Source organism: Anopheles nili, chromosome X, assembly GCF_943737925.1.
Source record: "Anopheles nili chromosome X, idAnoNiliSN_F5_01, whole genome shotgun sequence".
Lineage (NCBI taxonomy): Eukaryota > Metazoa > Arthropoda > Insecta > Diptera > Culicidae > Anopheles > Anopheles nili.
Genome location: NC_071293.1, coordinates 5,272,661 through 5,288,558, shown reverse-complemented (window position 1 = coordinate 5,288,558; position 15,898 = coordinate 5,272,661). Strand labels below are relative to the sequence as shown.

General features: G+C 49.3%; 3 protein-coding genes across 3 annotated transcripts; 1 reads left to right on the top strand and 2 right to left on the bottom strand.

The window, feature by feature from the left end:
• Window positions 1–5,200: 5,200 nt before the first annotated feature.
• On the top strand, window positions 5,201–6,446 carry LOC128728826 (protein LST8 homolog). The gene is made up of 3 exons (XM_053822475.1): window positions 5,201–5,317; window positions 5,391–6,108; window positions 6,178–6,446. Exons 1-3 carry the CDS (start codon window positions 5,201–5,203, stop codon window positions 6,336–6,338), a joined length of 996 nt encoding a protein of 331 aa, XP_053678450.1. The 3' UTR covers window positions 6,339–6,446.
• A 325-nt stretch (window positions 6,447–6,771) lies between these two features.
• LOC128728700 (xaa-Pro aminopeptidase ApepP) lies at window positions 6,772–9,246 on the bottom strand. The gene is made up of 4 exons (XM_053822334.1): window positions 9,187–9,246; window positions 7,674–8,950; window positions 7,263–7,570; window positions 6,772–7,187 (listed from the first exon to the last, which is right to left on the bottom strand). Exons 2-4 carry the CDS (start codon window positions 8,927–8,929, stop codon window positions 6,895–6,897), a joined length of 1,857 nt encoding a protein of 618 aa, XP_053678309.1. The 5' UTR covers window positions 8,930–8,950; window positions 9,187–9,246; the 3' UTR covers window positions 6,772–6,894.
• Window positions 9,247–10,609: 1,363 nt separating this feature from the next.
• LOC128728674 (cholesterol 7-desaturase nvd) lies at window positions 10,610–12,426 on the bottom strand. The gene is made up of 4 exons (XM_053822309.1): window positions 12,208–12,426; window positions 11,432–12,141; window positions 11,070–11,361; window positions 10,610–11,000 (listed from the first exon to the last, which is right to left on the bottom strand). The coding sequence occupies exons 1-4, from the start codon at window positions 12,424–12,426 to the stop codon at window positions 10,839–10,841; spliced, it is 1,383 nt and encodes a 460-aa protein (XP_053678284.1). The 3' UTR covers window positions 10,610–10,838.
• Window positions 12,427–15,898: the final 3,472 nt, after the last annotated feature.

The following is a 15,898-nucleotide window of genomic DNA, read 5'->3' as shown; positions in this document are numbered from 1 at the left end:
AGAGAGCGAGAGAGCATGCGTGCGCGCGTGAGAAAGAGAGAGAGAGAGAGAAAAAGGAAACTATTTATATGTACTTTAAAATACTATTTTTAACCCTTATGAGGATAACGATGCATAACGATAATATAATGTAACCTTACCTTAACCTGTATCTGTACTAGCACGGGAACACGCACACACGCACCCCAGGTATGGCGTTTGGAGGAGACGGGAAGCCATATAGATGGGAGGCAGTGCGCACGGTGAGTGGAGCACCTTCCCTCTCCGCTCCCTATATTTTTTTGAAACGATATACCACATATAGTCGCGCATGTATGGATATATATTCATATACCCCTTATATAAATATATATACATTATTTTGTACATGTAGGCAATTAGGAAGGATCATGCTGTACTAACTAGCGCTTAGTACCTACCGATGTAAGGACACGTATTTATTTTGCAAAACAAAAGAAACACACACACAAACACATACACTAGCACACAACACACTCACAAGACACACACACTACGATTGAACAGGACCGTCTGCGAATGGGTGGAATCGCGTTCGTGTTGCGCCACGCCACGTACCAAAGCGATTTACGATAGGTTTTTTTTTTTTACTCTAGCTTAGGAGATTTCCCCCCGACCGGCTGGAGGATGGGAGGTAGGGAGGGGGGGGGGGGGGAGGATGGAGAGCGAAATGGAAGGAGCAAAAATGGCGGGAAAAAAAGCAAGCAAGAATGCGTGAGGAGGAAAGATTACCGAGCAGGGAAGCGATATCTCTGACTCCACTTTCCTGTTCAGCGGTGGATGAGCGAATATAAACCCGCAAGGTTAGGAACTGCGAGACTGGTCTGAGGCAAGGTGGAAGGATCGCATTTAAGGGAGGGCAAAACCGCAGGGCAGAACCGGAAGGGCAGCCAATTCGAACCAATTGAAGAAAACAGAAATGGGGGAAAGCAAACCCTAGGGCAAATAGAATAAACAACCACCACCATTACAGGAACCAATAGCGGCTAGTTGTGTGTTTGGTTTTTTTTTGTTGTTTTTTTTTGTCGTTCTTCGTTGCTAGTTGCGGTGACTCCACTGCTATGAATGAGAAGCTGCAGATAGCAGCTTTCTAGAAGCGAAGAGCGTCGTTAAGTTCGCGAGCGTGCAAAGTAGATGTTGGTTTGTGAATCAGGTTTGCATGTGATTGGTTGGGGACGTTCTCGTGTTCTTACACCTAATGCTCCTCAACTGAACAGACCTGTTGCATTGGGGATCGGAGTCCTGTCTCTATTCGCTTTCGCTGGGAACGTCTCCTCGATAGTCACGACGCGGGTGTAGAAAGGGGTAAGGTAGCCGGTAGTTGTGCTTAGGGATAGATAGATACAAAAGAGAGAAAGAGAAAAAAAGTGATAGGTAGACAGTGAGAAAGCAAGAGAAAAAGAAAGAGAAGCAAAGAGAGAGAAAAAAAAGAAAGAGAAGGAAATAATTAGAGGAGAACAAGAGAGATATAGAGAAAGATGTAGAGAAAGAGAGAGAGAGAGAAAGAGAGAAGAGAATGAAGAAAAAACCGTTGTAACAATCCTCGCGAATGCTGGTCAAGTCAGTTTCTGTGTTTTTTTGTTTGTTTTCGTATTTAAATTTAAAACTGTTTCATCTTTTGAGTATTCTCACTCCAGCTCCCCTTCTTTCCTCCCACCCCCTCGCTCTCTGTCTAACCTTGTTGTTTCGCATTTCGCAGTGGCAAAATTTATGTTCCAAAAAGAACTTCCAGCGAACCGCTGGGGTCATCAAAATTAACCGAATGCCAAAAAGAAAAAAAAAACGTAAGCAAACAAATCGTTTAAAGGAAGGTAACTGCAGGCGAGTGGGGGAGGGAGAGCGTCGGGTACGGGGGTGGTTAAAATACTGGAGGGTGACAAAATTAGTGTTGATTACATTTAGGCCCCCGCAGACGTTGCCAGCTAGGTTTTGGGAAGGAAAAAAAACCCCGGTAGAATTAGTCTACATCCTGGCCCGTGGTTCGGGAGGGAAAGTCCGGGAGAGAAAGTGCCGCAAACGGGGTGGGCGGGAGCGAGCGAGGGGAGGCAAGGGTAACGAAAGGTAGCCGGAAGTCGATCTCTAGTCACGTGGATTGGATCGCGCCAGCTCGGAGTCCTCCCGATCCCTTTCGCTCGGAAATCTGCTTGCCTCGCGAACGGTAGCAGAGTATCCTGACACGCGCGCACACATATACCACACGAGCACACCTACACACGTACACATACATACACACAACGCTGGAATTTGGAAGGGCAGGAAGAGCAAGGCTTTATGCCCTTCGCAGGCAGTCTTGGAGCATGCTATCACTAATGACGGTTCCATACCATTATGTCAGCGACGGTTACTATGTCTGATGTAGTATTGTAAGTATTACTATTTCTTACTGTACGAGCAGCTACTTACAGAAGAGCTTGCCGCTCCTGGCACTATATTATATATATATATACATTTTTTTATATTTTGCTCTTATTATTATTGTACGATTAGCACGGTTTACGATTGATATCAGTAATTACGGCTTCTACATTACTACTTCTTATTGCTACCATATCGCTCAGCCCGGATACGGTTGCTGATAACGCTAGTATTTTTTTCTTCTTCTTGTTTGTAACACTAGTTAACTATTCTGTAACCAAGGAGCAGCTCCGGTATTTAAACGAACAGACGGTGGCGCTTTACTACCGCTATATAATGGCTCGTTTGTCTTTCCCCCACCTTCTCTTTTCGTTTGTTCGTTGTTGTTGAGTGTCACACTTCTAGTTGACAAAGATTAAACAAATCAATCAAAACATATACTAAAAAGAAAAAACAAATACCAACCAAGTCCAGGAGTGCAAGATAAGGGAAGGGAAGAAGCGAAAAGTTGTCTTTTTCGGCTAAACGCAATCGCTGCACTCAATCGAAAATGAGTTTCGCAGACACACAAGCGGCTACAAAACACTTTATAGTAAAACAAGAAACAAAACCATCACAACTAGCAAAACAACAAAGATTGTAAAATTCAAACAAAGTTAGGAACGGAGCAAGAGAAAAACACAAGAATTCAAAACAAGCTCATTTGTGACAATCGAATGGTTATCAAATGTTCCAAAAGTATAGTACACGAGAGTAAACAAAGCAAACACAACAAAAAAGAACAAAACGGAAACAAAACGAAGCATACCGAACTCTTGCAAGAAGGAGTAAAAGGCGACAGGCACGGGCAAAGGCAACAATCTGGGCACGCGTTTGCAGACTCTTCCTTTTCGTTACCACTTACCAAAGAAGACTGAATATGTTAAACAATATACAAAAAAAGGAAAAAATAAGAAAATGATAGTAAGAAAAAAAGCACGAACAAGAAGATAGAAATGATTGAAAGTAAAAATCAAGCACACAAAACCAAGCAAAAGATGGGCACATTCGGGCATGAAGTGGCAAACCAAGGCAGTAGCAAACGAAAAGGAGAGAACCTGGGCCGCTGAGCAGAGGCCGGGGAAGAGACAGAGCTAGGCGATAGCTAGGCTAGGGCCGAACTAGTCTGGGGTGATGTTTGGTAGCAGAGGCCTCCTTGACCTGGCAGTCGGCAGCTTTCGCGTAAGGGAAGGCACCCTTTGTTTTGCTTCTCTTGTACCAGAAGCTGTTCTAATTTAAAGTTGTTCTAAAGGTAGCGTAGTCGTGGGCGCGCTAAAGCATCTGTCGAACACCTGCTAACATGCGGACAGAATGTCGAAGTTATCTTTTTTTCCTTTAAATTTTCGCAAGATAGTTGAGGAGAAAGGATTAGATTCACGAACGCAAAGTAGCAGCAAAGCCCATTTTTAATCTAGCGCGTAATATATGTACACTAAGTCAAACGAATTGTTAGTTGAAAAAAAGCGAGAGAGAGAAGAAAAAAAAACAATAATACCAAACTACAAAAAAAAACGACAAATCAAAATGGAAGAGAATCGTGCGGCACCAAAATTCGACAGTATTCGATTTTATTGTAACAACCTTCCCCCCCTCCCAACGCGGTAACCTCCGTAACTTTTGGTTCCACCTCCGGAGCTCCCTTCCTTCCGAGGGGTGGAGTCCTTTTTGCAAAATGATAGCAAATCGCAAACCGAAACACTGTTGCTTAATAAAGCGAAAGCTCCAAAACTTACTAGAGCGCATGATTTTCAGTGTATTTGTTCCAGATAAGTTTGATGACAATGAGGAAAAGGTTAAGTATATTGAAGTTGTTGAAAAGTGAAATTATTTTGTGGTGGTTGATTATTACATTCATCACATTCTCGTTATTCTTTTTCTATGTTTAGATGATGAAAAGATGGTTAAGATGGCGAAAATAATCCAGATTTATCGATAGGCAGTGCTAAACTAACTTAAAGAGCTATGAAAAATTAATTATTAACATGATAAGACACATGCTTCATTAAAAAATTGCCAGTTTGACACCCGCGACGATGGTAAGATGATATTTTTAGCAACGCCATCTGTTGCATACTAGCAGCACCACACGAGATTTAAGAAGTGATTTTAATTTGCATATAGTATCTCACTAATCAATGTTTTACTTCTTCATTTACTCATTTTCTAATCAGTAGTATCAATAATCACTGATAAAGTTATCTTTTTCCTAAAATTTATATTTGAAATGAATTTAAAATCAAATAATTTCAAAATGCAGATGCATGCACATTAACTAACAACTCTGAACGAACTGATACATACTATAAATAACCAATGAAAGATGACTGTAAATCAGCAATGAGTTAATTTACATAAGTGTAGAAATTGAATTGCAATTTTAAGAACACATTCGACAAGGTGCTGCATTTGAAGCGGCATCGCTGACATTTGTAGTGTCAAAAGATGCGTGCATGATTGTTGTGTTCGATTTTGTTGTTTAGCAAGCTAAATTGCATTTTTGTTGATACAGGTTTTTTCCAAGTATTTCTAGCGTAGCAATTCGTTTCGATAAATTCAAACAGTTGGTAAGTACCGCGCCATTGAATTGCTCCATCTGTCAATGAAAAATAGCGTGAACGGAAAGGGCAAACCCCATTTAAGTGCACCCTTCGTGCAGGTTCGATTGCCCATCTAGGAGTAAGGACTCCTCGTGCGGCAAATCCGTGAATCGGTGAGGGTACTTAAATAAGTGAGTTCCGCATCGCATTTCTCTCTCTCCTATCAACCCAACGATCAATAGGACCCCAAAATGGCAACGGATCCAATGAACGAACCGATTCTCGTAACCGGCAGCTACGACCACACGATCCGCGTGTGGCAACCATTCTCAGCCCTCTGCCTTCGCAACATGCAGCACGTCGACTCGGTAGGGCGTACTTCTTCACACTTTAATTAAATTCACACTTGTACTAATACTTGTACTTTTCACTCGCCCACAGCAAGTAAACTCGCTGGACATCGCCTCGAAGCGGAATTTGCTGGCCGCCAGCGGATACCAGCACATTCGGCTGTACGACCTCAATTCCAACTACCCGATCATGGACTACGACGCGGTGAAGAAGAACATTACGCGTGTCGGCTTCCCGGAGGATGGTAAGTGGATATTCACCGGTGGGGAGGACGGCAAGGTGCGCATCTGGGACATGAACTCGCAGACGCTGATCTGCCAGCGGATCTTCGACTGCCAGAATCCGGTGAACGCGGTTTGTCTGTTACCGAATCAATTTGAACTGCTAATGGCGCACCAGGGTGGGGGCATCTACTTATGGGACGTAAAGTCGGACCAGCACGATCACCTGCTGCCGGAAGTCGAATGCTCGATTCTGGATGTCGCGGTCAGCCCAAACGGGGCGTATATGGCCGCAATCAACAACAAGGGTAACTGCTTCATCTGGACGCTCTCGAGCTGGAGCGGCCCACCTGGACCAGAGAGACAGCTGACCCGATCCGAGGCGAAACTTAAGATACCGGCGCATGAGAAGTGCGCGTTACGGTGCAAGTTCAGCCCGGATTCGAGCCTGCTGGTGACCTGCTCGGGTGATAGTACAGCTCGGGTTTACCGCACCGACAACTGGACACTGTTCGCCGAGCTGCGCATCGACCGGTACTGGATGTGGGACGTCGCGTTTAATAACGACTCCAAGTACCTTTTCACCGGTAGGGACACTCTGCACACTCTCCGGCATCGCGTGAGCTGATCGGGGTTCTTTTCTTTTTTCTGCTCAGCCTCCTCAGACAATATGGCGCGGTTGTGGCGCATCGACACCAAAACCGTGGAACGGGAGTACGCTGGCCACCTGAAGCCGGTCACCGCGCTTGCCTTTCGGGACGAGCCGGTGAGGAGTACCACCGATACCACCGGCACTGGGCTATCCTCGACTCACTGAGCACTCTTTCCCGGTGCATCTTTTGTTAATTGTAAATGGATTACTTTCATACTCTTATTGTGTGGCCCTGCTAACGTATGCGAATCTACGCAGGGGTTATGTACAGATAGATGGCTGTGTTGGTCGTAATACAGCTTAAGGAAACTACTTCAATAAAACTTATTTTATCCAACTCAAACAAAACACATGCTGCTGATCGGTGTTGGGGATTTTGAAAGTTTTAGCATTCAGACATCTCTCCGAAAAATGCCTTTTTTCGTAGGTGTTCGGAAAGAGTATCGGCAATGGGCAAGACAATGAATTGTGCTTTAGCATCGCGTTTGAAGCACCATATAAAATGCTATATTACTATATTGTTAAGCCCAACTCCGTATTTCGGATGTAGAGGAAAAAAATGTGACACATTTCTTGCTATTATCCTTCCGTAGGGATCATTGCCAATGATAATTTTTACCTAAGAACGTGTCGTATCGCTTACAGATTGCTTTTCAGAATGGCCTAATAAGGGAAGAGGATATCAAAAATTGCTCGGTGGAGTAATTGCAACATCGACGAGCTAAATGGGTTCAGTTTCACGCTCCAGCCAAGCAAGTGTGTCCAGATCGTTAACATCCCGCAAAAGCGGCCCAAGTGTGTCCCGTACCGTCGCGTGGTACTCGTTCAAATGGTTACGTTCGCGATCCGTCAGCAAGCTCGCATCGATGAGACGCGTCTGGATCGGGCACATCGTGATCGTACGGAACGTAAGCGCGCCACGCCCGTCAAAGTTCGTCCCTACGTTCGCCGTCACCACCTGCACGATGTCCTCAATCCGGATGCCGAACTGACCGTCCTTGTAGTAACCGGGCTCTGGTGGATGAATAAAACAACACGCACAGTTGAAGAGAGCTAAGCAATCGTCCCAAAAACAAAACCCACACCTACCGTTAGAGAGGAACATGTTCTCTTCCAGTCCAGGATCGTTAGGCATTAGCCGGATACCGATGCCCATCGGGCCTTCGTGGACGTTAAGGAAGTGACCGATACCGTGGCCCGTCCCATGGCCGTAATCAAGCCCGATATCCCACAGCGCCTTGCGAGCGATCGTGTCGAGAAACTGTCCCTTTACCTTGCGCGGGAACACGGCCGTTCCGAGCGCGATTTGGCCTTTCAGGACGTGCGTGAAAGCGCGGATCTCTTCCGGTGTTGGTTGGCCAAAGTGCATCGTCCGTGTTACGTCCGTGGTACCGTCACTAAAAAGGACGAAAGTGGGTCAAAATTCCTCCAAAATCCTTATGATTCTTCATCCCGAAAAAAAACCCCTGCAATGAAATGCAAGCTTGCTTACAAACGTACAGATATTGAGCGCCGGAATCGCAAAGGTAGATCTCTCGGTCCGTAATCGGGCGGTTCGTCTCCGGCAGTGGATGATAGTGGATGATTGACCCATTCGGACCAGACGCACTGATCGTGGTGAAGCTTAGACCCTTATAGTGCGCCTGCAGACTCCGCAATCGCTCCAACTCAGCCGCCCCACTAATCTCGTCCACCTGCTTGCCATCTCGCAGACAGCGCTCAAGCCACGCGAAGTACTGACACAACGCAACTCCATCACGCACGTGGCATTCGCGCAGACCACGTGCTTCCGTTTCGTTCTTAACCGCCTTCATGAGGTTGATAGGTGTGATGTCGTGAAGCCGACGTTCCTCAGGGATGAGGGCGGCCAACGCGTAACTCGAACCGGAACTAATCCACACCAAAGGACCACCGGCAGGCGATGGTGGAGCGGTGGGACGTTCAGCCAATCGACTCAACACCGTCTGGACTTCACCGTACGGTTGTACCTCGACCGCGACACCATTCGCACGAAAATGCTCCTCCACCGATGGGTGCATTTGTGCGTCATCGATGAAGAGATGGAGCGCATCCGGTGTCACGATGACGTACGAAAAGAACACGGGATTGTAATCGATGTCGCTGCCCCGTAGGTTCAGCAACCAAGCGATCTCGTCGAGAGCGCTCACCACCAGCACCGAGGCGCGCTTTTCGGCTAGCTTTTCCCGTACGCTGGCCAGCTTCTCGGCTACGGTCGCCCCGGTGAAGGTGGTTGCGAGCGGTAGCAGTGGGTTATGCGGCACGGGTGGTTGATCCTTCCACAACAGATCGATCAAGTTAGGCGTGACCGGGAGTAAGGTGCATCCGGCCGTTTTAAGAGACGATTGCAGCGGGTTCCAGGCTGCGGCCGTGATAAGGTTCGCATCCACGCCGACACGCGAACCGGGCTGGAGCGTTTTCGCCAGCCATGCGTCAATGGATGGCGTCGTTGGTAGGCCATCCCGCATCAACGTCCAGTTGGTATCGAGCTGCTTAGTCGCCTGCTGATAGTACCGGCCATCCGTCCATAGCAATGCTTCCTGCTCGGTTACGACAGCCGTTCCAGCGCTACCGTCGAAACCGGACACGTACGCACGGCGTTCGTCCCGGGCCGCTAAATACTCGCTCTGATGCGCGTCGTTCGAAGGGATAATATACGCGTTGATTGAGCCCAGGTTGTTCGGCAAACTTTGCATCTGTCTCCGCAATGCGGCCAGCACATCTCCGGTCGGTTTCATCGTCGACTCACTGCGATGGAGCTGTGCACCGGGAGAGACAAGATCACGATCGTTAGTCATCGCGGGCTAACCGTAAGAGGTGAACTGGCTCATCGCAGTAGGCTAACGAAATTCCTGTCCTTTTCCCTGCGCAACTCAAGTGGGGCTTTATCTTCTTGCATTGTCGCCGTTAACAACTCGTTCATGATGGATTACCCATTATGAGGGACTTCATATTATATCTTATCTATTTCACTGTGTCGGACTCCCTTCCTTACCTGGCGCTACACGGACGGTCAATGGTCTTTTTGTTTTTCGTTCCGTTACTTCGATCCGAACGGCTGATAGATAAGGCAGGTTGTTTACGGACGAAAGCCGCTTTCGTTCTAAAGGGTGTAGTCCGTATTCCGCGCTCAAAATGTAAACCACCGGATTCAAGATTTCCTCGAGGCACCCACGTGTTCGAAGGAATCTGGAACGTGTAACGGATTCAAATCTTATTAATAACGCTGCAACCAGTTTCGTAGCGGCGGTTTCTATTTGAGGCCAGCTGAGATGGCAGTTAACAACTTTACCTAAAGAATGAGTTATCTACGGTAAAAAAACACCACCTACTATTCGCAGCAAGTTCCCTGAAATGGGATAACAATATCAAGCCATAGCTTCTTTTATCTTCTAAATATGGTACGTTTTTATGCAAAACTTACGCAGTTTCTTAGATTAGAATCTATATTCTTTTTTATGATTTCTCTCTCGAATATGAAAACGGGTTTAAATTAACATTAGAACGAAATCAAAAATCCCATTCCATTGACGATACCGACCAAAACAATGCACACGTTTTGACGTTTCCGCCAGGTGTTGTGATGTCAGATGACTTTCGAATTTTTATCCGTAAACATACGCCATGAAAGTCAGTTCTAACGATACAAATGCATCTTAAACATTTGGGGTTTTTCTTTGCAAACCAATTCTACTTTGTTTAATGTTGAATTTCCGGCTTAAAACCTCTGCACATCGTCAAAACATCGGTTGAATCTTTGAACATCCAATCCACAACGTGCTGGTGAAATGTTTCACGCGCCGTGAAATGTTTCATGTGAAACTTCCTTCGACCAGTTTGCTTAGTGTGTAGGCAGTTTAAAACATCGTAATGCGGAGAATGCTCATGAAAAATGGATCCTTTTCCCGAACAATGCGTGGGTTTGAATTGGAAATAAGCGGAGGCATTGTCATTCAACGGATACTGCGCCTCTAACGGTACAAACATCGTCCGATGATTTCTACGCAATATGCAAACCCCAATAGTGGATGCTAAGAAGGGACGCCAGCATTGGATCTCGTCCTGATGGAGACTATCGTTGGCCCGTATTGGTAACGTCGTGGACGTCACAAAATGTGAGACGCACGTGCATTGATTACTGCTTCTTGGCTGGGTGCCCTTCGCTATTCTCATCTACTACGAACGGGCTGGGCTGGTCCAAACAATGGGCCCTTCAAATTAATCTACCGAGTTTTAATTATTGAATAGCCCGGCCCGCTTGTCAGCTCTCATTTCCGGTATTCCCACCGCGAATACGCATCGCATGTATCGCATCCGATAATCAGCTTGCGTAACGGGCTACCGATGCGGTGGCGCACGTGAAGATTAGCGGCCCGAAATAAAGTGAAACGAGTTGACGTAAAATACAAAATTCGGTTATCTTTATTACGATCGTAATCCTATCTCTAACACGGTAACTAAGTATTCTAGAAGCTTTCCCAAAGCGTTCTCTACGCCGGTACGCCCCCTGGGGATTTCGGCGCCAGTTAACGAGCCCTAGTCCAGATTCAACCTAACGTCGATGTCTAACGCACTAAGTACAAAAAGATCACTGCATCGAATATGTTTCGCTTTCGTTCGCTCGCCATTTTGATTCACCTCTGCCGCTCACCAATCCAGCTTTTCCTTTGCCATCGCGAAGCTAACGCTATTCTCGCCGTAGAACTGGCTGTACCACTTCCGGTAGCTCTTGATCAGACGGTCCTCCTTGATGAGCAGCGGATTGTCGATGAACTGCTTGTGGTTCCAGATCATAACGTCTCGCTCGAACTGCAAATGAACGACGAAAGAGACAATGTTGAAACGAGGTGTTGGAGATTCTGCAACGTCAACGCGTACCATGACGCTTTCCGCCCAGATTGCGAACTTCTGGAAGATCGCGTTCCAGAGGTTTCGTGGCGCGTAGAACCGATGGATGACCTTCTGCACGAGCGGTTCGACCGGTGTGACCGACTGCAGGACGACAAACGGACCCATACCGGTGTTCATGAGCAGCTGAACGTACCCGGGACCAATCTGGAGCGCTCGAACGTCAATCCGACCCACCTCGAGCTTGTTGAAGATCCGGAACGAATGCACCAGATCCATCTTGGCGATGTGCGCCGGTTCGCCCTCCTCCGGTGCCTTCCAGCTGCAGTGAGTAAAAGTAGAAGATCACCTGTGGAATTGGCGCAGTTTTCCACTTCCTCAAGATCACTTACCTCGCGAGCCACGAGTGCATGCCAAAATCAGCCCAAGCTGCTCTCGAATACCGTATGTCACTCCCAGACAGCATGTTCGGTCCGTGAACGGCGGCCAAATGCGCTACATCAGCTCCATTCTCCGGCACATCCTGGATGTGACAGTTCACGAGGAACTCATTCTTGCCGTAGTAAACCCACCGCCCATCCTCGATCTCCGGCACAACGTTAACCGGCCACGGTTCAACACCCTCGTCCGTGTGGTGCCACACAAAGATGAAACCGTTCACCTCGAGTGAGCGCCATTTGCGCAGCTTGGCCACCCGTGGTACGGTACCTGTTTTGCTGTACGGGACATTCGTGCACTGACCATCTCGTCCGCTGAACGACCAGTGATGGAACGGGCACTCGATGCAGTCACCGCGGACGATACCTCCAACACCTAGATTCGCCCCAAGATGTGGACAGTACGCATCCAGGACACTCACCTCGCCAGACGCCGTCCGGAACACGACCAGGTTCTGCCCGAGGCAGTCCACACTGCGTGCTTCTCCGCGTGCCAGGGACTCCGATTCCAGCACCGAGAACCACCCATTCGGGTACGGTGGAGGCAAACGATCTCCGGCCCTACGCAGCCGTCTAGCACGGTTGATCGCCTCCACACGGCGACGATCGCGCTTCCCAATCCCTGCCGCGTCCAGCACGTTGTTGTACCCGATGTCGGTGAGGTCCTGGTCGGGGTTTCGATGACTTCGTTTTGATAGTTGTTTGAAGTGGAGCTGAGAGGCCACACTTACCCGCTTCCAGACGAACACAGGGTAGTAGAGTAGGTACAGACCGTATCCAAGGGCGAGCGTGATCACACCGAACCAGAACCCGCCGGGCCAGGACCACGCGGGCAGGAGCGCGACTCCAGGTCCTCCAAGGAAGCCCTCGAACGTACCATTCCCGGCATAGGCCATCCAGCTTGCCAACGCCTTCAACCGGTGCTCCATCATCGAACCGAGCTGCTCCATCGCGCCGAACCAACTGAACTGGACCGTCAGCCGACTTACGGACCGTAGCCGTCGCTAGAGCAGAACCCACCCCACGTCGTCGTCGTTGTCGTCGTCGTCGTCGTCTGGAGTGCCATGTGTGTGGAGGAGTAGATGGAGAAGTAAACGAAATCAACGCAACCATCAGCGAATCGTACCAATCACGCCGGCCGAGGTGGCCGAGAATTGAGCCAGCACGGTTTCTCTTTTTGATTCCCCCCCCCCCCTTACCCCCCACGACACTCGTCCCCCTCCCCAAGGGGAGGCCCACCAGCTCGGTCTAATCCTGCGTGGTCTGCTGCTTTAATGTACGACCGCGAAGCGCCCTTTTTCACGGATCCTTCGATGCTGGGTGAGCTGATTTGAATATGGACCGGAATCGATTGTACCGAGATCTCGCACGTTGCGCTTACCCCTTGTGTCCGCCGTCCGGTGGTGGAGCTGTGCACGTCCCGTCTCGCGCACTGTTCGAGCACTTCTGAGTCCCGTGCAGCAACCCAATGCCAGTACGACGTCACCGTCTGCTCCGGGTGGCCGAGATAGCGCCCCTTTCGGGATAGATTACTCATCATTTTCATATCACCTGGTGGATGGGGTGGGGAGAGAGAGAGGGATGGTGGAAAAGGTGGTGAGGGGAGGGGGAATAGATAAAGTTCCTGCGCCCTTCCTGCGTGCCGCTACGCAATTGTTTCCTGTGAGGAAACGTGCCGTTTCCTTCCCGAATCGGTGAATAGTTTTTTGGGGTTGGTTGATGCCTCAAGGTCAGTAAAAGATAGAGTAAAGGGAATGACACCGCCCTGGTACCCCAACACACACACACACGCACGCACTCATACACGCACGTACGCAACAAAAACCCCTGGAAAGTGCCATCTCACGCCTAAGCAGGGCAAACAAAAAAAAGGCTCGCACGTTCGTCATACTCCCGATAACCTGAGCGTAAATCGGCAACACCACCGAACAGAAGCGGAACACCTGCATGGGGTTTTAGGCAGGGAGGCATTCTTCTTCTTCTTCCTCCTCTCGTTCTTTTGCTTCGTTATCCATGCGGGCAGTGGCCGCATCCGCCCGAAGGCCAACCCCGAAACCAGCTCCAGGTCCGCCGCTTATCGATGTTGATTGATTTGTGTGGGGAGGGAGGGAGAGAGAGGGGTGGGGGGGGGGGGTAGAAGGCGAGGGTGTGTGATCAGCGGATTGATAAGGGGGACGACCTGCCGTTGCATAATGCAAGTGACTTGTAAAAGAAGAGCGTGAGCAGTTGGAAAGGAAGGAGATGATCCGAAAAGAATCCGTCCTCTACAAAAGAAAGGGTTACGTCGAACATCGTTTGGCGCGAGTTCGCGAGTCCTTTTTGTCGAAGTTCGTTGAGTCCCCTGCCAGGCGTCAGGTCGGCAAGGACAGCTGCACTTGTGGTTGCGTTTTGCATGCAACACTTTGGCGCGTGCCGGTGAAAAGCGAAAGCACGCGTGTGTGCTTTGCGTGTTGCCTACCTCGCAGGGGCAAAGTGGCGCGCGCGTGCGGAAAGTGACAGGGACGAGTGCAACACGTGGTCACCCATCACCGTCTCACGTTGCAGCTTCTTCCTGGGTGTTATTGACGCGATCGCGGGTTGTCTTTCCCAGTGAGCAGCGACAATTATAGGCAGGCGAGCAGATCGTTTCTCAATTGCAACTCACCCCAATACCGAACGCATCTCAGCGCCGGTTGGTAATTGAATGGTGACATTCGCTGATGGTGGAAGAAGAAAAGGAACCTCTTGTGGGTGGAAGGGTTGGACAGCCCTGGCGGTTGCCAACTGCTTCAATTTAATAAAAATCTTTTCGCATTCATTCGCAACCGTTCCCATCAATTGAGCTGACTGCAGTTGATGGGGCGGGTGGTGCAATGGGTGGGGTGGGGGAGGGGAGGGGGGAGGGGAGCAAACAAAGAGCAAGGAAGGAAATCAATACCTCCTCCGTTCCCCCTCCTATTCCCCTCTCCTCCCCCCGATCATTTCGATCGCACGCGCGCGTTATTCTTTTCCTTCATCGCAAACGAAAAAGTGATCAAATCCAGAACGCAATAACCTACTTCTGGACTCCGTTGGTCCGCCTTGGGGTGGGGCCTTTTCGCCTTCGATGAGTCCCCCCCCCCTCCCACGTCCCTCTTTACCCACCCGTGCCCACCATCATGAAGCACCGGTACCCAAAAGTCCAGCGCCCTCCACAACCAAAAAAAAAAAAAAGCAAAACCCGTGCGTTAAGTCACCGACTCCACTGAAGCTCGCTTTTGCTCACCTCCCGAACTCAACCGGCACACGTCACCGAACGCTTCGAACGATGAAAGCAAAACTTCATGCCCTCGCGGCCTCATCCTCCACCACCTTCACCAGCACCAAACCGCAACCCGTTGCACGCCAATTTCTCCCAAAGGCCGCTTGCGCAACGGTGTTCCGAAACATCGAGAACACGCGAATTCCACTCGTGGAGTCCATGAACCTGCCCATGCTCCACACCTTCTCTTCGCTTTCTGCTCTTTGCACTCCTCTTTTCAACTCCCGGAAAACCCCGCCCCCCCACCCCTCCCTATCAACCTCTTAACGAGAATGGAATGTTTTGGGGGGATGAAAGAGAGAAAGGAACAGGCTTCCTTCACGCAGCCCAATTGCCCAATGCCGCCCAATCTTGCAGGCTTTGATGGCCACCGTTGGGTGGGCGAATGAGTCCCTGTCCGCATCCGCAGCCTCCTCTTCCACACCTCCCACTATTCTTGAGAAGAACCAAAAAAAGCGCGAAGAACCGCAAGAGGTTCTGCTCGTTTTTTGGAATATTCAACTTTTCTTTTTTTTTTTTGAGGGGGGAGACTCCCTCGAACGTAACTAACCCGAAAATAATAGAATTGCCAACGGTGGGTATGAGGTGGTGGGTGGGTGGGTGGGGGAGAGCATTTTCTTACGGTACTTTGGCTTCGGTGGGTGGGAGATGCGCGAGGTTCGCGGGTTTTCGCTCCACGCTTTCGACGCTTCCGACTCCGTTCACTTTGCGTTATTTCGCAACGGGACACGAACAAGCGAAAGCTCGCCTCTCTCTCTCTCTCTCTCTCTCTCTGTTGCGTCCTCCACCTTGCGGACCTCCATCTTGGAATGCAGCATCATCAGAGGGAGCGTTTTGTCTGTACGATGGTGCAACGGTTCCAACGGCCTGAGCTTGAACGCAAATAATGGAGGTTCCAAAAAAACCGCACGTCAAACAAGAGCGCGTACGCAAGACCTCGCCTCAGGTGTATAATGCCCAACGCACGGAACCGCAGATGTCAAGTTCAATGTTAGTGCGTCACGCACGTGCTGAAGTTTGCTTTGCCCAGGCTGCAACTCCCCACTATGCGCGAGTTCGCACTCTCCACCACGCAGACTCTCTCCTTCGCGTTCTCTCTCTCTCTCTCTCTCTCTCTCTCGCGCGCGCGCGTGCTTTGGCCT

Bases quoted from the DNA above. Each gene is read 5' to 3' on its own strand.
- LOC128728700 (XM_053822334.1), bottom strand. From the start codon at position 8,929: ATGAAACCGACCGGAGATGTGCTGGCCGCATTGCGGAGACAGATGCAA. The intron at 7,571-7,673 runs GTACGTTTGTAA...CGTCCTTTTTAG, and splicing joins GATTCCGGCGCTCAATATCT to TGACGGTACCACGGACGTAA. The intron at 7,188-7,262 runs GTAGGTGTGGGT...TTCATCCACCAG, and splicing joins GAACATGTTCCTCTCTAACG to AGCCCGGTTACTACAAGGAC.
- LOC128728826 (XM_053822475.1), top strand. From the start codon at position 5,201: ATGGCAACGGATCCAATGAACGAACCGATTCTCGTAACCGGCAGCTAC. The intron at 5,318-5,390 runs GTAGGGCGTACT...ACTCGCCCACAG, and splicing joins ACATGCAGCACGTCGACTCG to CAAGTAAACTCGCTGGACAT. The intron at 6,109-6,177 runs GTAGGGACACTC...TTTTCTGCTCAG, and splicing joins CTCCAAGTACCTTTTCACCG to CCTCCTCAGACAATATGGCG.
- LOC128728674 (XM_053822309.1), bottom strand. From the start codon at position 12,426: ATGGAGCAGCTCGGTTCGATGATGGAGCACCGGTTGAAGGCGTTGGCA. The intron at 12,142-12,207 runs GTAAGTGTGGCC...AACCCCGACCAG, and splicing joins CTGTGTTCGTCTGGAAGCGG to GACCTCACCGACATCGGGTA. The intron at 11,001-11,069 runs GTACGCGTTGAC...GTTCATTTGCAG, and splicing joins TCTGGGCGGAAAGCGTCATG to TTCGAGCGAGACGTTATGAT.